Source organism: Pochonia chlamydosporia, chromosome 7 (assembly GCF_001653235.2).
Source record: "Pochonia chlamydosporia 170 chromosome 7, whole genome shotgun sequence".
NCBI lineage: Eukaryota > Fungi > Ascomycota > Sordariomycetes > Hypocreales > Clavicipitaceae > Pochonia > Pochonia chlamydosporia.
In genome coordinates this window covers 2452033-2472179 of record NC_035796.1, presented here as the reverse complement: position 1 = coordinate 2472179, position 20147 = coordinate 2452033, and the positions used below count along the sequence as shown (strand labels likewise).

Here is a 20147-nt window from a genome sequence, read left to right as displayed (position 1 = left end):
CAAAATTACCAACACACATCTGGCCGCGAAACCATGCATGAGCATGGCTACAGATCAGACGCCGTCAGCCTCCCCTCCCAACAGTGGTATGCGATATCCGCTCCAGCTTTAGCCAAGAATAAATATTTTGTTCCCCTCGAGGCTGTCGCGCCTGGTAGCCCCGCGCACCTGAATTCGCACAGAACCTGCGGCATTACTCATTACGTCGTCAAACTGGGTTGTTGTGGCAAAGAGCATCACACCTGGCCAAGCTGCATTTCTCGTCTATCACAGATCGTTCAAAACACTGCCAGGTCTATGTAGCCAAAAATAGCCCAAGCAGTGGTGGGTTTTGACGCCACGAGGACGTTAGCACAGCACCAACTCGAACTGCACAGCCACGATTCCACGTACCTCTTGCGCATCATGCAACTTCACTTCACACGAAGTTGGCAGCGGGCAGCTATGGGTCATGCAGGTGACATCAGGCTTGTTACGATCTGTCACCTTCAGCGGCAGTGGGGATCGTCACGAGTAACGCAAGTCCCATCTACCCTCTTTGTTGAAACGATGCATAACCGAGCTAAACCGCTAAACACTGTTGGAGAACTCAAGTAGGATAGAGAAGTATAATTCACGATTCGACTATCAAACGCCACCATTTAGTACAATGTGAGGCTCTTTAACGGATATAGTCCCAAGCCATGAAGTGCTAAGCACACCTGTTCCGCGACGACGATACGGTATGCCATTTGACAAGAACTAGAGCCAATTAAGCTCGGTTTGCCTTGCGGGCGTAATAACGGTTGGTGTACGTTGGCGGCTTAGGCAAAGTCGTGCAAACTGGTGGGTGCTGGAGCGTGTAGTCTTTTGTAACAGTGACGGTAGGCTAAGTATTGGATATTTATCAGCATCCCACTGTCGTATCACACATCTGTTCATCATGACGTACCTTGAGCGTTCCGTGTGTTTTCGTCACCACAGATAGCTTGCAGCCCTTGCAGTCAATTTCCGAGGGAACCGCAGCAATCGTCTTATATACTGTCGTCGTTCCCGCCATGCAGGTGGACACGGTGACAGTGGTTACACATTTCGTCACTGGAGTTGGGGCCGCATAGACTGTGGTCGTACGCGTTGCAGTTGCTGTAATGGTGGTCTTGGGATTCGTTGCCGAGGCAGCACTACCAGCGTATGTTAGTTTGCCCTTCACTACGCCATCTTGCCAACTATTTCTTGAACGTCTCATCTCAAAGAGGCAATAAGAACCACGGACAAGGTACTTACCTGGCTAGGCTGAGGACAGCAACGGACAAGGACAAGGGCTGCATGTTGATAAGTTCTTTTGTCGCGGTGGAGTATTCCGAACGAATGAGTAAACTTGTAATAGATGATGATTTTGGAAGGGCCAGATGTCAGGTAAGGATGCTTCTACACAAGTCCTTTAATAATTTTTGTCAAGGTCACTACGCTATTCAGAAGATCGTTTATTTCGCTAACTCGTTGCGGAGACAAGCATTGACTGCCTCTAGTAGCTATGTCTTGGTTGTATTTGTTGGTTGTGCCTTCTCAATCTCCCGATATGCCAAGTTGCCAACAGACCAGCAACGACTCCGGGCGTTCTCGACAAACTCTGCTTTTGGTACTGCGTACCAATTGTCTCAGTTATTAAAATCCATTGACACGTTGTTTGCCAGGAAGAATACAACGTGTTTCCGCACTTTATACATGGCGTTAGGTATGTAGTTGTTGCACTATGGCATCAATTTCTTCCAATTTGGTCTAATCGCGGCGATTGACCTCGTCGTACTGCTAACTCATGGCTAGAGGGTGCAATACTGTAGAGGTCCTCAGTAGTAGACAACCCCAATTGTACCTATTCAATTGAGCTCAGAAATTGCCAACGTTGACATGCATGACTTTAATTTCCCGCATTGCCTTTGTTCTACTACTCGCAATCAACAACATCCGGGCCGATCTCTTCTGTCGGCCCTGTCACATTCCCTTTCCGGCGACTCACCAGGCTTCCAGATCAATCTCATCAGCGTAATTATATCCAATGTCTTATCCCGCGATAAAAACATGCGATATGCGATGCAGCCTTTGTTGCATCTAAAGTAACTCTGTTCTGTCGTAAGTTAGTTGACTGCAGGAGATCCATCAGTATTTCCGCTTGTGTATCAATGCCTGCAAAGCTACTACCAACGTATGCCGCATTGAGCAATTATCATCATTCAAACAAAAATCGTAAAGCAAAAACTTTCTCTATTTCCGGCTGCATTGTCTCACTGCAATTATATTTGTCGTTTGTTGCAAGTCCACCGTGGTCTAGGTTAAGCCAAACCACCGCCCCACAACATCATGACCATGCAATCTGAACCCTTTTTTTCCTCTCAGCAAACACCAACATCGATCAACAACACAACACACCTCCATCCACAGCCATGGAGCAATTCCTCCTCCAGGCCCAACATTCGGGAACAATCAACCACGCTCATACCATTCTGTTTCCGGCAACCGCAGTCCAACTTGCGAGGGAGATACGACTGGCTGTCACGGTCGTTGCGGTAGCTTGGGTCACGGTCAAGGCGTTTGAGACATTTCAAGCTAGGAAAAAGAGAGATACTGAGTCTTGAAAGAGGGAAACTAGGGATGGAATGTCGCCGGTCTTCGATCTTGTGCCTGGTGGATACGCTTCGCATCGACTGGGCCTTCTGAATGCTCGTTGAGTGCGAGTCAAGGGAATATTCATGCACTAACAATGAGAGTCTGGCTGGGAAATTTGTGATTCGGGGTCGGCAGGTATCGACCTAGATGTGTATACTATGTCTGGTTATATTTGACTCTTATGTTGACAAATGGGCATGTACTATGATGTGTAGACTAGACGGCGGTTTGTAATTGGTATGGAATGGCTACGAGATGCCTGGTTTGAATGAACACTCCTCTTTTACGTCTAAGAATTGGACTACATTTCGGTAGCTACAGATCTTGTGTGTGACGATTTGAAGGTCAACACTTATGATGGGCAAGCTACACCTAACCTCCCTCGGCAATCACACATGGCGCCTATTTGTGAATTTGTGAAAAGTACTCATTTCCTCTTTATACTGAACAACCGTGGTATGCTTATACACTTGCCCCCTGACTATGTACAAAAAGCTGGGAACAATATGAATTTCCATGACAGCCCTAATGCGACACCTTGATGCTATAGAAGTGAACCTCAGTCGGCCCCTCACCCTGGTTATAATTCCCCGCCTTAAAATAACTATCCGGGCTATTCAAGTCATACGTATCCAGCGTCTTAAACCCCCCACCGTTAATGCTCACAGACAAGACGTCGTTCTCATATCGAATCTCGTACGTGAACCGCTCACCCACAGGAACATTGCCCACAGGGGTACTAGCCTGACTGCAAGTGATGCACTTGTTGACCCCCATCTTTAATTCCCCAGCACTGCTGTAGTACAATTCGCACACTGGCTTCGTCGAAATAGCACCGTCGATATGAATCTGACCAACAACGACTCTGTCATCGTCGATTTGCGTCACCACAAGGTCACCAAACAGTCTGTTTGTGCCGCTGGACGGACTCCACTTTGACGGAGAATCTTCACGAAGCTCCGTGCGGCAATGGTTACTGTTTGGAGTAGTGACGCAGTCGGAAGTTGATGGCGACCCGGGGACTTTCATCACCAGGGCTCCATCGTCGCCCGTGTAAAAGACGTCTGATTTGTAGCCACCGCAGCCCTGGAGCTTTGAAGAAGATATCGAGTCGGGATGGCCCTCTTCTCCAGTTGGGAGCTGTAGCTTCCAGTTGGAAAGGTCAAATGTTCCGCCTGGAGCACAGTCCGATCCTTGACCAAGGACCAGAGTGGCGAGTTGTCCGAGCGAGAACAAGGTAAGAGAAGAGGAGAGTCTCATTTTGTTTAAGTGTCAGCTGTGTTTTGATATGACCTGGCTGCGAGTTGTTGGTGAGAATTGAACTGTCTGAAAGGTTGGAATGAGCCCTCTTATACCAAGAATTCCATTCCCCAGATTCCACAACTCCAGATTTCGCTCCTGTCAGTTCGCTTCGGAAGATGCCCGAGGCGGTCCAACGATAACACTCATAGCCCTATTGAAGATCAAGGTGATGCGTAACGTTCCATAGGCAGACCAGTCAAATTGACTTGAGATGATCGTGGCGTGCGGCGAATGGCATTTCCAGAACCCATCGTCTTTGTAGATTCGTGGAATAGGCAAGTGGCCATGTTGAGGTTGGTTTCAAGGTACCGCGTATCACCAGAACTTCGTTTTTGCACCAATGGGACTCACATCGTGGAGTTGCTGATCTTTCCTAGAAGGGCGAACCGGCATTGTTCGCCGGGCTCATAGTATACATGACACCAAACTTCGCTGTTTATGCCGAGCCACTCCGACACTGCCAGCATTCAAAGCATTCAAGCATTCAACTTTACCACACCATTTCATTCTTCAGCGACAAGCATTTAATTGCGTCTTCAAAGTTTCCGTTGAAGAGGGCACTTGCTGCTGCGACCACTAATGCCTTGGTCCCTCTGTTCTTCCTTAATCCCGGCGCATTCTGGAGACACCAAAGCAACAACTCTCCCAGGGCCCTTGAATCATCGTAGTGCTCTGGGGCTAAAGAGCCATTGTTGGTGAGCATCAGCCTACCTGGGCGACAACACTGTCCTGGCGGCTGAAACAATGTGTGCCAATAGGTAATTTCGCCGTGTTGCACACCAGATTTTGCAAGCTCTTGAACAGCGCGAACGAAGGCGAGAAGATGGCCAATGCTGAGCGGAAGGCCGGCTTTGTCCTTCTGGACCAAGGTCTCCAAGTCCTCGCCAACATACGGCATTAAAATGCCTGCAACACACCCATCTTTCCAGGGCTGTTCGGTAGCGGTGACAACGGCGAGGATGGGAACGAGGCAGAAGTGCCTGCCCATGTAATCCTCGATTTGTTCACTGGCTATTATCCTAAAATAGTGATACGTCGGAAAGAAGTGCTTAGTTATATAGCGGGAGAGAGTCTCATGTATCTGGATTTCATTCTGAACTCCCTCGACATCAAAATCGAAATCAATTCGCTTGAAGACGCAGTCTCGGTTGTCCCAGGTGCATCGGTCTGTTGATCGATTGATGTACGTCAAATCTCTGAGATCGCTGAAGGGCATCGTTCGCATTTTGTGATCTCGCTGGTAGACATACTGAAAGGAGTTTTGGAGTGACCAGCTGATTTCTTCATATGGTCTGCGTTGAAAACTGACGAGATTGCGCTGCGCATTTAAGTGGATTGTATTCCAAGGCGGCGGTTCTCCATATTCACTGTAGTGCTTTGTAATATACGTCGTGAGAGTTGATGCCAGCCATGCACGGTCTTTGATTTCTGCTTCAACTTTAAGAGCGTACCATCGGCGGTTGGCTACGTCATATCCCTTGGCAATACTTCGTTCGCGCGGAGCTGTCCAGTTGCTGTGTATTACAACCTCTGGGTGGTGCCAGATCCGATTTGGTTCCATAATCACTCGTGTTTAACAATGGCTCGAGAGCTGCAGTAGGCGTTCTTGACGTTGGTTTAGTTGACAGAGTTTGATGTTGAAACTGGAACAGAAGACAAAAGAGGTGACTAGTAGAACTCTGGATTGGTGAGTCAAACGTTTGGTAGCGGTAAAAGGTACCGAGGATGATATTTCTTGCTTCTCGGAGGCTTGGAAATCGAAAATGTATTGACTTAGCGTGGTGTATGCTTGCGCCAGTGCAACCATAGAATCAAAGTCAGGTCGTTGTTGGCATGCTTCGGGTGGCTGCTGTTGTTGATTACGCGAGAGTGAATATACGAGGGCCGATGGTTGCATTGAAGTACGAAGCATTCGTACCTGCCTGAGCTGCGAACATGTGAAGGAAAGCCCCTTGGCCTCGTTTTCGGGCCAAGTGTCCTCAATCTTTGAAAGTTTGACCGATTGCATTTATGGTGTAGGAGCCGCCATCGACGTAGCGGTATAGCGCAATGCCAGTTCTGCCCCATTCCCTCATAGTCTGAACCATGATAGGCTCTTTATCACGGTGCGTAAAGTCATGACCCCTTGATTCCCTTGCTTCTTGTCTAAACTTCCTTGCGCGGCCGTCTGACGCCGACTGATGCGATAATAGTTTGGTCTCTTGCTAGACCGACCCTGGAACCTTTAGCCGAACTGGTGTCGCCACTGTGTCTTCTCTCCTCTACCCTAGCAGAATGTCACTCGCACGAGGGGTATGCACTAGCTCTACTAGTGATGTGGCCATTTGAACAATAGTAGATGGCCGATGCGGAGATTGATGAGCCAAGTTGATGGGCATGTAAACGATTCCAAACTTTAACGTAGTTGCAGCATCGAACTTTGGCTCGCGAAGTGACTCATTTCCCTCGCTTTCCACGTAATGGCCACACGTAATAGAATGCGTGAAAGAGACCAATTCGTCGCACTACTGCATCTTGAGCCACTTTGAAAGTATCATTATCACCGGCGTCAAGTAGTCAGATGTGATCAGATGTGCCCAGTGTCACTATCTACGCCAAGCCAAAACTCTTCCAACTCAAAAGAGCCAGGAAACACAAAATCGTCTAGAATATTGCCTGTTGAGATCTGAGCGTCCCCCATGAGGCTTTGCGGCGAGTTGTGCGCTGTTTCTGACGGGGTAATGGTTGAGTATCCAAGCCGATTCGCGGAAACCTCTTCATTTCTCATCGTCGTCGATGTCGATGCGACGTCGTGGCCCGGAACGCCATCTGGACGGTCGTTGCTCAAATGGTCACTCGCTGGGCCGTAGTGCACCAAATTTGACGCGGCCTCTCTGCCGCCTTTACTCAGTGTCAGCTCTCCCTTGGTATTGAATATTCGTAAAAGACCTCTGGCGAAGCTCCAGTTCCGTGCCAACTCGCTCAATGCTGTTGATATTGTTTTCAGTTTTCGCAACGACTTGGCCGCGACCAGAGGGTTGCTTGTGTTGAGTTCGCTGTTGATGGAAACTATAGCTGTGAATATGGCTTGCACATCAAATAATGACAAGGTGTAGAGGCGATGAGTACTTGTCAGGAGTTCCAGTAGCGAAACCAGAACCATATTCGCCTCTGCACACACCTCGTGGTTTGTTGCTCCCCGGGATATATTATCATCGGCTTGACGCTTTGGTGGAGGCCGATGGAGTAGAAGAACGAAATTGTTGTATGTCAGATGAAGAATAGAATGCCATGTTCCGACATTGGCCATTGACAGATGCAGGTGAGAAGGCAGCTCTGATGTAAAGTTCGCAAGGGACTGATCCGCCCATTCTGTTGCCTTTACCCTCTGCTCGGCCGTCGCTCGTAGTGCCCATCGCTGTCGCAGTGTGCGAGATATAATGATACAAAGGCGGGTGTGCTGAATAACAAAATCTGATTCAGGCTCATTGATTCCCTCGAAATTTGCGTATCTAAGATCGGGAACATCGCAATCGTCAAGGTTTCTAGAGAAATGTTAGCCGGCGACGGTCAACAATTGAGAGAAAGGGGGTGCAGCTTACAGGGCTTGTGGACGTCCGTATGATAACGAAATAAGCGTATCGAATTGAAATAGAACCCACCATACTCGAATCCAAGAGCGCTTCTGTACATCTAACAACCTTGCTGTCGACGTGTCTCTGTGCATGCCCATTCCAATGGCTGTTCGGGCTGCCGTGCCAATCCAGTACCAGGCATTCGCGACAACTTCCTCTAGCCCGTCTGAGTACCACGTCAAGAGTAAAGCAACTTGGATGTATACTAGCCTGTCTTGTTCGAAGCGGCAGTCTATGAGGGTCTTGGTCCTTTTGAACAGCACAGCCTGGAGTTGCTTCATTGGTTCGTGGTCCTCCAAAAACGACAAAACATGCGCTCCAACCAAAAGAACGGCATTAAACAAGGGCAAAGACAACGGATTTCGTGGATCTCTACCATTTATCTGCTCCATAAAGTTTTCTTCGTCGATTATTGGCCAGCCGCGATTGATGTGCTCAAAATACGCCTGCACTAATTTATCCACGAGCTGCCTCTCTGGCCGTTCCAGTGCCTCGGGCGGTACATGTTCAATGTCATGGGCGGTGTATTTGAGATGGTATTGGCGGTTGCTGAAGTGAAACACGTTATCGTGACTAGGTTGAGATGATGTTTGACGGACCAAATAGTTGAAGTTTGAAGGCTCTGAGCCAATGAAGCACATTCTTCCTTGGTGTTGGATGGGTTCTGTCCGAATCGTCTCCCCACTAATCAAATCGGCAAGGTTTCCTGACTCTTGTTCGAGTCGATCATCTTGTGTTGATGCCTGTGGGTGATTAGGATGAGGGTCCTTCGACACGGAGCTTGTCGCATGCAAATTCATCCGAGACGATGAGCGAGCTTTGCCCAGGTCTTTACCCTTCGCGACGAAAGCTGCGCCTCGTGGCTGTATAGCTGCATGAGGACGATTCGAGTACAACCCTCGAACCTGGGGTTTCTTCCGTTGATGTATTCGGCAGGTCATCAACCCCTTGCTATTGCAATTTGTGCATGGGATGCCATGTTGGCCAACATCACAGCGAACCTTTCGCTGATGGCAATGCACACAAGCTTGGCCCCCTGTGGTTTTCTGTTAATATACTGGATTGGAAGCCAGAAGCCTCAACCGGTTCTGTAGAAGGGGATGAAACTTCAGCACATACGGAGCTTTCCCGAGCGTGGCCTGGGCTCATCGGCTCTGGGTCTTCCGGTGTCGGCAGTGGTTGGCATAAAGCTTTTTATTATCGAACCTTGGAGAAAGGTTGAATGCATCTGCCATCAATAACGTGGACTCGCACAATTTTTGTGAAGTAATTGATGACCAACGTGGGTGATGTTGTCGGCGGTCCTAGCGAACCACACAAGCCTTCCTGGTTGACAAGCCATTGCCGATTCGGCAAAAGCAGCCAATCAGAACATAGCGCAACCAAGCGACTCCATTTGGCAACAAATTCGGCGATTTCAACCAATCATGGTATCTAGTGTTTTGCTGCAAATCTGATAACGGAAGTGCCGTGTAAGTGACTAGGCCCCGACACTCGGATGGAATAAACTCTGCTCTTGGTATAAGAACCCAATGTTGGAGAGGGTCATTGAGGGTGATGAGTTCTTCACCATGTACTTGTTCTACATAAACTCAACCTGCTAATGATATGGCGAATACGGCGGAAAAGCTCAATGTCCATGACCAAACAATCAGGGAGCTACCCAACAACAATATTGACGATAATGCTGTCTCCGGCACAGTTCCCACACCGACCGAAGACTACTTCTGTAAACCTACCAAGTTTTCATGGGTAAGTCCTTGGCCTTGAATATCCTCCTCCAGTCTCTGACTCGTCCAGCCACGCAAGATACACATCGTCATAGCCGGAATCACCTGCACTTTCAATGGAAACCTAGGATCGTCCATGCCGTCAGGCGCCCTGGTGGCAATATCGGAACAATTCAAAGTCACAAACAGTTTGCATCTTGTCCTTCTTAACTCCATTTATATGGCCGGCTATGTACTTGGCCCGTTGCTTTTTGGACCATTAAGTGAATACATTGGTCGCCGTCCTGTTCTAATTGGGACATTTCTTGGATACTTGATCTTCATGGCTGCCTGCTCAGCAGCTCCATCTTTTGCTGCACTGGTAGTTTTCCGACTCTTGTGTGGCATCAATGCCTCTGCCCCTACCACCGTGCTAGGCGGTCTTTATTCCGACATATTTGACAATCCATCTCACCGAGGCACTGCAATGTCTCTATACATGTCCGTCACGACCATCGGACCGCTGGTGGGACCAGTGATTTCCGGATTTTCGTCTCAAATCTCGTGGCGCTGGCCCTTTTTGCTGGCAGTCCTAATAGCTGTGCCGGGATTGCCACTTGTGCTCCTACTGCCTGAGACTTTCGCGCCAGTTCTTCGCCAGAAATCGCTGCGAAGGTGCAAGAAAGAGGGACTTTTGGCGGATGATGAGATGATTGCAAGTAACAAGCGTGCTTTGGACCCGCGAAAGATATTTATTCGCCCGGCCAAGCTGATAACCACGGAGCCTATACTCCTCTTCACGGCACTGTACATGGCACTGGCGTATGCCATCATGTATCTTACGTTTCAAGCTTATCCCATCATTTTTCAAGGTAAGTACTTGCTTTATCCATGATCAAAGCTTCGAACTGTTGCAATGGACTTGTTCTTTCTTTGGAGAATGCTGACCCGACTTAGATCACTATGGGCTATCCCCTGGTACAGCTGGAATAGCCTACTTACCAAGTATGTGAATATTCAAACACCATGGTGCCATTGCAAAACTCGTGTACTAATTCAACTTTAAAGTCATTCTTGGTGTGGGAGTAGCTTTCATACTGGGCTTGGGTTATACCTGGTGGTATGACAAGTCGTCGGCTGCTGGGAAGAAGTGGGCACAACAAGAAGCATATCGACGCCTTCCCATAGCCTGCTTTGCCTCACCGTGGTATGTATATTGTTGACCCACTAGAATACACGCTTCGTGATGCTGACAGGCCAAAAAGGATCGTGGTTTCGCTGTTTTGGGTTGGTTGGACCTCCTGGCCAGAGTCTGTTGGGCCAGCAGTCCCGATGATGGGTGGTCTATTTTACGGCCTTGGTTCCCAGCTACTGTATATCGCCATGATCAACTACATTACGGATATGTATCGGGACCTATCTGCATCGGCACATGCCGCTGCCAGCATGACAAGGTCAATCGGAGCAGTGCTGCTACCCTTGGCAGCCAGGCCAATGTATAATCAAATGGGAATTCACTGGGCGCCTTCGTTGTTGGGCTTCGTGTCGTTACTCATGGGGGTAATTCCGTTTATTCTCCTGCGATACGACAAGGTTCAAGGAAGGCGATCGACACAACGTCAAGGTTAGCAAGAGCAGCTAACTGTTTGGCAAACGGGATAATTGCCTGCGCACGCTACTCGTGCCACGCCCCAAGAAGAGGTGGGCGTGGCACGAGTAGTTTCTCAGATTGAACTCTTAAGCAGTGGTTGTTCCACATTATGAAACAAACTTGACTTTGTTCCCCGAGATGTTGATATGTCAGGATTATATGACCTACTAATAGCATACGGCAAGACACATTCCTATTGACAAATTCGCGATGACTTTGGAGCTATCATTAGGCTATGTCGGGCGGATGGTATATTGGCGTTCGCACTACGGAGCGTAATCAATTCTGAGGGTGTTCTCCTGCTACTGAGAAAAAGCGGCACAAGGAAGTAGAGAGCGCACCGCCAATGACTATGCACGTCAATATTGTATAGTCCTTGAAAAAGAAATCCTATGGCAGGGATTAAACTCACTAGTGGTAGTTTAACTGGGCTCAATGAACACATTCACTGTCAAACAACTTCAAATTGGCCCATCTTGTGGATCTCAATATTTTCCAGTGGCTTCTGAAAGAACACGGCAACTAGTGAGCGACACTGGCACTCATAACTCTTTACGAAGACAACTCAACAACCGATCGCTCAAGACTTCAGCATGGTCGAAACATCACCGCGAGAGGCCTCTTGAATGACTCCTAATTGAGGCTGACGCAACCAGGGAATGTAAACCCACCTTGACCAATGAAAATGTGGCATAGTGTTCCTTTGAGACGCCCTCATGCAGCCTGTTGCGTTTCAACCTGACAGTGAAGCGGCTTTTTGTGAAGCAGTGCCCTTCTCATCCCATATCCTTTGTGGTGGCCACGCTCAACCCGCGTTCTCGAAGAATACGACTCCTCGTGCCCCTCTGCCTCACAGTCCTTTGAAACAGGCACATTGCCAGTAAAAGCATCAGTCCATTGATCGGGGATCGGTCATGGCAAACCCTTCGGCAGCCTCTGCACCACAGGAGCACTCGAGTGACCTATGCGACAGATGCAGAGAACTAAAAATTATTAATCTACTACTCGATGGCGATGTAAGAGATGAGCTGCCACCTAAGCGTGGGCGCGAAATGGACATCACCGGAGCGCCGAATCTTGGGCAATTCCGGAGCCTTGGCCCATTCGGCAACATCGCCTTCGACGACTCTTGTGCCTTATGTCGACTCATCAAGGCCATCTTCCCGCCCAAAGATGAAGTCGAGTCAGCAGATACCGAATACTACTTACGACCAATGCGCATGTACAACCGTCTAGGCTTTGGACTCGCCCTTGGTGATGTCGAGGAAGACGTGAAGAAGCAGTATGCGACTTGTATTTCCATCGCGACAAAGGATCAGCTGGCACAAGGAGTGTGCAGACATCTAGGCGAGCCACAGGACACTGCATTAGTAGAAACAGGATACTCGTTCGCGCTGACGGGTAACTCCAAAACATCTCAACCTGGTCTCCCTGCTCGCGCTAGAGGTGTGACGATTGACCCAGACGTCGTCACCACTTGGCTACGTCGATGTGAACTGGAGCATCATGACTGTCAAGCAACTTGGTCGGATGAGCTGCTGACGACAAGAATGATTGACGTCGAGTCTTGCACTGTTGTTGACACTCCGCCCCGTTGTCGCTACACAGCCTTGAGCTATGTCTGGGGGAATGTCGTTCCTGAAGAAGGCGCATTAGAGAAAGGAACACTGCCACCTACGATTCAAGACGCCATTCTTGCTACCAAGAGCCTCGGAATTCGATATCTATGGGTTGATGCCGTCTGCATCGACCAGCGACCCTCACCACAGAAGCTGCAACAGCTGAAAATCATGGACTTGATCTACAATGGCGCCTATGCCACCATTATCGCCCTCGATGGAGATAGTTCAAATGCAGGGCTGCGAGGTGTGTCCCAACGGAGTCCAAGACAGCCTCAGTGCTGCGAATGGGTTGATGGTCACGAGCTGGCTGTTGTGTATCCTCCAGTGGCCAAGGAGATCCAGGAGGCGACCTGTAAGCACTCAACACGCGCTTGGACGCTGCAAGAATTGGTGTTGAGTCGTCGAAGAATCTTCTTTGGTAAAACCCAGGTGCACTACATCTGCGGCACCATGAGCTGCGAAGAGAGCATCAACGACACCGTAGATCCAGCTCGGGTATTGGACCGGGAGATGGAGAGCAACAATATTGCTGAGTTTGAGGATGTGGTGAGTATCCTATGAAACCTCAAAGGCATCTTCTACACGGAATCTGTGCACTAACTGGAGGCAATGTCAAGCTTAAACTGCAAAAGCTATCCTCCTTGCAGCCTCCCAGTGATGATCTGCGCAGAAAAGCGACAGATGACTATTACACGCAACTCCTGAGCCTTTACACGACGCGATTCATGACCAACGATAGCGACTCTCTCAACGCGTGTTTGGGTTTACTTAACTTCTTGCAACGGTCTCTTGTCCCTGGCGGGTTCGTCTGGGGATTACCGCTGAAAGAGCTCCCCCAGTCCCTGCGGTGGTATCATATGCGGTGGGTGAAGCCTCGCAGACGAAATGATTTCCCGTCATGGTCTTTTGTCGGTTGGGAAGGCGAAGTCGGCTTCACAGACGCACTCATCCTAAAAGGACGCACTGGCCATCGGTGCGACGAGGAGGTGGATATGGGAGTCGAATTTGTTGGGATACGTGGCATGGTTCTCACTTTGAAGGGTTTCTGTGTCGAGTTGGAGATTCGAAACGAGCCTTTCAATACCGCGTATATCCCTGGCACAGATTTGCTGATGGGCACGCTGCAAGAGGGCAATGTGTTGCACAAGTTCACATTACCGGAGGGGATATTCGAATTTGTGGTTATCGAGCGGTTAAAGTATAAGAAAACGGGGGGAGAAAAGGAGCGACACATGCTGTTCCTTGTCATGTTGGAAGAGTTGGCGGATGGGAGTCGTGCTCGAAGGTCGATGGTGCGGCTATATGTTGATTTGGACTTTATGGAATGTGGCGCATATACCGACGTCATTCAGAGGCGTGAGAATATCGAGATAACATAGAGCATCGCTATGCAATGTGTTCATGCTTGCTATTTTCAGCGATGTCTAGAACTTGTGTCTTGCGGATGTTGCGTCCGGGGTTTCGTAGATGCTTCGGTTTGGGCCGATTTCTCAAACGCAGGGAGTGGCTGGCAATGAGACTATACATGGTCAATATGATCAGGTACTTGATTCAATATTCGCATTTGACAATGGATCCCAGGAAGTATGTGGTCTTGGTGAAGGTACCTGGGTACCTAGGTAGGTAGTCTAGGTTCCGATCTCAGGAGATAAGCGAGCCAATGGAGGAAGGTCTGGCAGTGTTCGCTGTTCACAGACGACGGACCAACACCATAAAAATACCCAAGTATGAATATGATCAAGTCCACGCGCAACGTCAACTACCGCTCATTCAGACATTTTCTGGTTCCATCATCATATTCTGCAGCCCCTATCCCAGGCTCAAATTCGCTCAGTAACAAAAACATGGCCGCTGGGACGTTCCTGCATTGGGTTTGGTCGATTCTGACCAAATATTGGAATTTGGAGCCCTGACGATTGAACTCAGACGGCAAAGCAACCACCAGACAACCGCCATCGAAGAACCACATCGCACCACACCGCCGCTTTCCCTCTTTTCCTTTTCTTTTTATATTGTCTGGTGGCCGCCTCTTCACCTCAACCGCCCCCTCCTTCCAAGTATCCTCCCTATTCTGGTTGACGAATTCACCAGTTGTTCCAGCAACGCCATGAACCTGGCACTGGGCAGTGGAAAATGGAAAAGAATCCGACCGTCTGGTCCTCGTCCTCGTCCACGTCCTTTTGAACCCTGCATCATCCCGAATATATTTTACAGCTACGGCAGCGGCTACAGCCACAAATAAACACTATTTCCTCTCCCCCTCGCTGCTTCGCTCCTAGATTCGGTGCCATGGAAGCTTGGTTGAAAGACTTGGGAGCCACGGGCTTGGATGACTTGGAGCTCGGCCATTTTGAAGCCACAGGGAGGGGCATTAGGTCATTACGACAGTTCAAGCAAGGCGAGAAGATTCTGACCATTCCGGCCAATGCCGTTCTGACGGTCGAAATCGCAATGAGGGATCCCCGTTTTGGACCGGTATTTAAATCTCTGGAGGTTCATTTGTCTGCCGACACGCTTCTGGCCGTTTACCTCCTCTATGTCAGGTCTCGACCGTTCGGATATGATGGCCCGTGTAGCTACATAGCAACCTTTCCTTTGACCTACACAGCAAGCATCTTTTATTCGGATGATGAGTTGCGAGTTTGCTCTGGCAGTGCACTGCACGACGGCACGAAGCGGTTACAGCAACTAATTGAAGGGGATTATGAAAGCTTGGAGAGGCGGGTGTTTTCACGGAATCCGATTCTTTTCCCACCCAACGAGTTCACCCTCGAACAGGTGGGTGATACGTCCATTCGATAGATGCTTTCAAGCGCCACTAATATTGATTTCCTCGTCGTAGTACAAGTGGGCTGTTTGTACCCTTTGGAGTCGAGCCATGCACTGTCAACTTCCCGACGGTACGCAGATTCGAGTCTTGGCACCTTTCGCCGACATGTTCAACCATTCCCTCGAGGCTGGACAGTGTATTAGCTATGATTCTTCGTCCGGAGAACTTTCTGTTGTCGCGGACAAGGACTACGCAGTTGGCGACCAGGTATTCTCGTTTTGTCCTCCAATGTTACCAACATGTGCACTTACATGGAGATTTTCAGATTTTTATCTCTTACGGAAACATGTCCAACCACCACCTACTACTCACTTATGGCTTTATTCTGCTCAGAAACCCTTGTGACGCCCATGATATCGTCCTTGTGTCACGTCCCAAGGTACCTCTATTTGCAATGAAAAGAGATTTATGGGCGCTGGCTGGGCTCTGTCCCGTCTTTACCGTCTCCCTTACTCTCGCCGACCCGCTTCCGAAAAGTGTTCTTCGATACCTTCGTATTCAACAATTAACTGAATCAGAAGTCGTACCTGTGGCTCGGCAACAATTTCCTGCAGTTGAAAAAGTCTCACATCGGAACGAATTGGGAGTCCTTCGATACTTGGTAGAGGCGGTTGAAAATATGCTGAGCAGTTTCGATATTCAATTAGAGAAACTAGAAGAACAGCTTGCTGAAGGGCTCTACTCTCCCGGAGGTAACGAGTGGATGGCAGCGCAAGTCTGTCTAGGCGAACAGCGAGTGTTGAGATTGACGAAAAAGACAGCAGAAAATTTGTTGACAGAGGAAATCAACAAAGGGGAAGATGATTTGCTGACTGCGAAGGAGAGGATATGGACATGCCGAAATTGTGGAGATGATGTGTTGACAGAGGAGAGCAAGAAAGGGAGAGACGATTTGTCGCCAATAGAGGAGAGTGTTAAAGGGCCAGATGATCTGTCGATGGCTGGAGGAAGCGAGACCCAGGTAGATGATGGGTTGACAGCCGAGGAGAGTGTTAAAGGGCCAGATAATCTATCGATGGCTGGGGGAAGCGAGACCCAGGTAGATGATGGGTTGACAGCCGAGGAGAGTGGGACAAGGTCAGAGAATTCGTTGACAGAGGAGAGCACGGAAGGGGGAGATGGTTTGTTGACAGCGAAGGCGAGTATAACGAGATGCCGAAATTGCGGGGATGCGTCCGTATCCTTGAGAAAGTGTGCAAAATGTAAAGCGGCCTGGTACTGCGGACGGGATTGTCAAGTCGACCATTTCCCTGAACATAAGGCAAAATGTCGAGCTCTGGCAGGTGCGGCATAGGTTGCAGACCTAACGCTTAGAATGTCGGCGTTGGTCGCTGAACGGGCTAAATTCTACAAGCGATATTCACTAAGGGATATGGGAATGGTTTAAGATTAGCGATTAGCAGTTGAAAATATTTGACAGCGTTTGACTGACACGAAGTTTACTGTGGTAAATGTGCTAACAAAGTTGAATTTTTCATCGTTGTCTTTGGTAGATGGATGGCTTGTTGCTCGTTGGCCTCTGTGTAGACGGTTGGGTTGAGTCTAAAGGAGTCATCTTGCACAACCGCTTCCAGATCTTATATTATGCAACGGAGAATGAGACAGTGGCTAAGAAGTGACTAGACGGAGTTGTAATTTGCGACGGACTATTGGTTTCATTGAATTAAATTTGCGTAAGACGTAGTTTTATCAGATGTCAATGTCACACTGACTAATGCTAATCTGCTTGTTGACATGGATAGGCTGTTGAATCAGGGAACCTGAGTAAGAGCATCTCTACAGCTCGGTGATATTGCATGCGATACATCATAATATCCCCTCATGGTCTACACCTCGAATATGAAATCCCATTTGCCACTCCGCTTAACGGGTGCTGCCACTTCCTTCTCGTGATGCTCGCAAGGACACGGAGACAAGCATCGCTACCATCAGAACCGATGTCTGCGCAATTTCAGAACTGAACACCGACCAACCCCAGACTGGGTCGAGCAAGGGCGTTTGTCCTTGAACGACTTTTGCCCAACTTGGGTTAAAGTATTCCAGAATAGGGAGATATATCTGCGATGAGCCATTGCCATTAGCCCAGTTAAGAGAATGGTTTACCACATTGTGTATTTGAAAATGGTACAACCTGCTGGAGGAGAACTTACGGTTTCTGCAGTGTCTGCCAAGGCTGCACCAATGTAGAATAACAAGGCTGAGCTACCGAGATGCTCGTTCCACTTGGTTGTATGGTGAGTGAGGATGGAAAGGCAAGATACACCCGGACCATATGCCTTTACGAAGAAATCCAGAATAACGGCCACGGCGATGAGTACCACGAGGTAGGACCACGAGATCACAGAACGCCACAATGTCACGCGCCAAACTCGAGATGCAAAGCGTCTGGTCGGGTGTCTCGCTGTGTCGAATAACAAATTGCGAGACGGGGCTCCGATAATAAGTCCCACGTTGCTGGGCTCGATATCATGCCTCTGTCAGAAGTTAGCCTCGTTCAGCGCTACAAGAATGCATCACTTACGTTTTGCCTGATTGCTTCCAGGCAGCCTAGGACTTGAAATGCCAAGCAAGAGTGGACGAATCTATTTGGCCCCTCCATCTCAATGGTAGGGATGGAGAAGTATTTCGACAGAGAGCCAAGGGAGATGAGCAGGATGCCGACTGCGACAAAATACAGGCGTGGCCATGGTTCGGAAGACGGACCCTGTAGGACGAGACGGATGAGGAAGGCCGAATGAGGGATCAGAAGGACTTGGAAGACCACTTCAGGGACACCTAGTGTCAGGGTCAAGGTATAGTATGTTATCGCTGTCGTGATGGCAATAGCCCAGTAGGCGCAGTGATACTTCACAGACCGCATTTTGATATGTCTGCCTTTGTACTGGCGGTAACAGTAGCGGCCGTGAGGCTATTGTTAGATGTCGCTGCAAGAGCTGGACACAGGTCGTGGAATCTAGGCGCGAGGTGATATGTGTTTTTTGTGAGGGACCAAAAGTCATTGCTAAGTCCAGCAGTGGCAGAAGAGGGGTGTTGAGTATTGCTGAGTTTAGCTCTTGGGAAGAATTTCTCAGATTCGACAAAGCAGCTGGGGAGCTGGAGCGCTAATAAGTACGAAAGTAGACAAAACCTAATTGCTCAAGTAAAGTACCAGACATACATGGTTCAGCGGCGGCTGGCGCCAAAAGTATATCCGTCCATAATTCTATGCCTGGGAAGGTAACCGTAATTATATATGTGTATGGCCAGAGCCTAAATACTCGCCAATGACTGCTAGCGCCGATGAAGAGGCTCTAGACGCTTTCCACGGGACGGGAACTGACGGCTCAATTTGAATGATGAAGTTGGTATTTAAGGCGCAGCCTGGACATTTGCTGAGGATTCATACTGCACATGCATGGTAGAGAACCCTGAAAGAATCGAAAATGTCTGACACATATAACATTAAAGTACGTTGCGTAGATTTCATGAGCCCATCCAACTTTGCGGCCTCGCACCAGAATTTCCAGAGAGCCCTACAAGGCTTGGCTCCTGCCGAGTTGAGGACGCGAGAAACATGCCTGAAAGAAAGAAGGAAGTCGCAACCTCCGCGATCGTTGGAATATGAAACGAATTTCGTGTTTGTTTTCATTCTTCTCTTCTTTTCTCTCTTCAACGACCTACTTTATTAATAATGCCCGCTCTACGCCATTTTTTTCATCCCCAAACTCGGTACGTCGTACTGACGGCTGCGTCCGGATAAACAACACCCACTGGCTGCAGCAGTAGCCGGCACTTTGTGCCAGTGGTATATCCAAGCCCAATATCAGTGTTGGATGGAGACCTGGGACCCGGATGCACATGACGCACCTCGACTCCTTGAGCAGCTTCGCCGGCTCGAAGGCGGCGTGTAAGTCTGCTGCCAGATAAGGTCCAGGTCCTTTTGACTGGGGTAACGCCAGGTACCAGGCGCCTTTGACAAGGGTAGGGGGCGTTGACAATCGCCGAGAGGTCGGCCGGGTTTGGGAGGGTCGATTTTGGGACAACCCTGGTACCTTCGGGTCCAGCCGGGGAACCCCCCCTTCTAGTCCATGTGTTTTGCTCTCCTTCCGGGAACGAGGACAAGTTGAGGTCATGCCGATGCTCGCAATGGTTTCCAGGTGGTATGTAAATATCTTTCCAAGCCACATCGTTCTTCCATGGAACAGCACTAAATTCAAGGCGAGGGCAGAGACTGTGCTACGGACTCCATACAAGCATCATCCTCCATGACAAAGTGTCAACGGGATATAACCCATACTATCTCTCTGCATCAGCGGAGCGTTCCCTTTTGCTGAATAACCTAGCGGTTATTTTCTTTGATACCAAGGGTCAACGAATGCCTGACTTCCCCGGAGAGTCGTCGAATCAAGGCATAAGGTATGTCTCATTTCGCAGTCACAACCAGCGTAGCTCAGTGCTAACTCCGGATGCTCCCAGACTTTCATAATCAGCAAATCTCTCACAGACAACCACGGACCTACAACCCTGTAGCTCGCCTCAACCTCTGGCAAATCACAGCAGTTCATCTACGATGTTGCAACTGCCTTCAGAAATGCAGATGGTTGTTTCCCAGTCCAGAGGTACCGCTAGAATTCATTCCTTGTTACTATTCAGAAGAGGTCTAACCAAGGGATCACATGAATAGCGAGCCAAGCAACATGAGCGAGACGGTTCCCCCTTGGGACAGCTCCCTGCGTCCACCATGAGAGCGGTCCATCAATGACCGAGCCGGGCTAAGTTGCCTCAATTGGCCAAACG

At 49.1% G+C, this 20147-nt stretch overlaps 9 protein-coding genes across 9 annotated transcripts; 4 read left to right on the top strand and 5 right to left on the bottom strand.

Moving 5' to 3' along the window:
• Positions 1-751: 751 nt before the first annotated feature.
• VFPPC_14599 (hypothetical protein) lies at positions 752-1307 on the bottom strand (the record flags this gene model as incomplete). The annotated part of the gene is made up of 3 exons (XM_018292367.1): positions 752-868; positions 932-1160; positions 1264-1307. 3 exons carry the CDS (start codon positions 1305-1307, stop codon positions 752-754), a joined length of 390 nt encoding a protein of 129 aa, XP_018139306.1.
• A 1861-nt stretch (positions 1308-3168) lies between these two features.
• VFPPC_09423 (alginate lyase 2) lies at positions 3169-3903 on the bottom strand (the record flags this gene model as incomplete). The annotated part of the gene is made up of 1 exon (XM_018287960.1): positions 3169-3903. The coding sequence occupies one exon, from the start codon at positions 3901-3903 to the stop codon at positions 3169-3171; it is 735 nt and encodes a 244-aa protein (XP_018139308.1).
• A 532-nt stretch (positions 3904-4435) lies between these two features.
• VFPPC_09424 (alpha-L-fucosidase) lies at positions 4436-5506 on the bottom strand (the record flags this gene model as incomplete). Its single annotated transcript, XM_018287961.1, has 1 exon — positions 4436-5506. One exon carries the CDS (start codon positions 5504-5506, stop codon positions 4436-4438), a length of 1071 nt encoding a protein of 356 aa, XP_018139309.1.
• Positions 5507-6511: 1005 nt separating this feature from the next.
• Positions 6512-8359, bottom strand: VFPPC_09425 (acetamidase regulatory protein; the record flags this gene model as incomplete). Its single annotated transcript, XM_018287962.1, has 2 exons — positions 6512-7469; positions 7527-8359. The coding sequence occupies 2 exons, from the start codon at positions 8357-8359 to the stop codon at positions 6512-6514; spliced, it is 1791 nt and encodes a 596-aa protein (XP_018139310.1).
• A 123-nt stretch (positions 8360-8482) lies between these two features.
• VFPPC_16530 (hypothetical protein) lies at positions 8483-8781 on the top strand (the record flags this gene model as incomplete). The annotated part of the gene is made up of 2 exons (XM_018294283.1): positions 8483-8590; positions 8683-8781. 2 exons carry the CDS (start codon positions 8483-8485, stop codon positions 8779-8781), a joined length of 207 nt encoding a protein of 68 aa, XP_018139311.1.
• Positions 8782-9167: 386 nt separating this feature from the next.
• VFPPC_09426 (MFS multidrug transporter) lies at positions 9168-10897 on the top strand (the record flags this gene model as incomplete). The annotated part of the gene is made up of 5 exons (XM_018287963.1): positions 9168-9311; positions 9360-10140; positions 10226-10273; positions 10337-10475; positions 10534-10897. 5 exons carry the CDS (start codon positions 9168-9170, stop codon positions 10895-10897), a joined length of 1476 nt encoding a protein of 491 aa, XP_018139312.1.
• A 936-nt stretch (positions 10898-11833) lies between these two features.
• Positions 11834-13920, top strand: VFPPC_09427 (heterokaryon incompatibility protein (HET) domain-containing protein; the record flags this gene model as incomplete). The annotated part of the gene is made up of 2 exons (XM_022428659.1): positions 11834-13087; positions 13159-13920. 2 exons carry the CDS (start codon positions 11834-11836, stop codon positions 13918-13920), a joined length of 2016 nt encoding a protein of 671 aa, XP_022284145.1.
• Positions 13921-13961: 41 nt separating this feature from the next.
• Positions 13962-14168, top strand: VFPPC_16531 (hypothetical protein; the record flags this gene model as incomplete). Its single annotated transcript, XM_018294284.2, has 1 exon — positions 13962-14168. The coding sequence occupies one exon, from the start codon at positions 13962-13964 to the stop codon at positions 14166-14168; it is 207 nt and encodes a 68-aa protein (XP_018139314.2).
• A 3066-nt stretch (positions 14169-17234) lies between these two features.
• On the bottom strand, positions 17235-18231 carry VFPPC_09429 (hypothetical protein; the record flags this gene model as incomplete). The annotated part of the gene is made up of 3 exons (XM_018287966.1): positions 17235-17429; positions 17522-17845; positions 17893-18231. 3 exons carry the CDS (start codon positions 18229-18231, stop codon positions 17235-17237), a joined length of 858 nt encoding a protein of 285 aa, XP_018139316.1.
• Positions 18232-20147: the final 1916 nt, after the last annotated feature.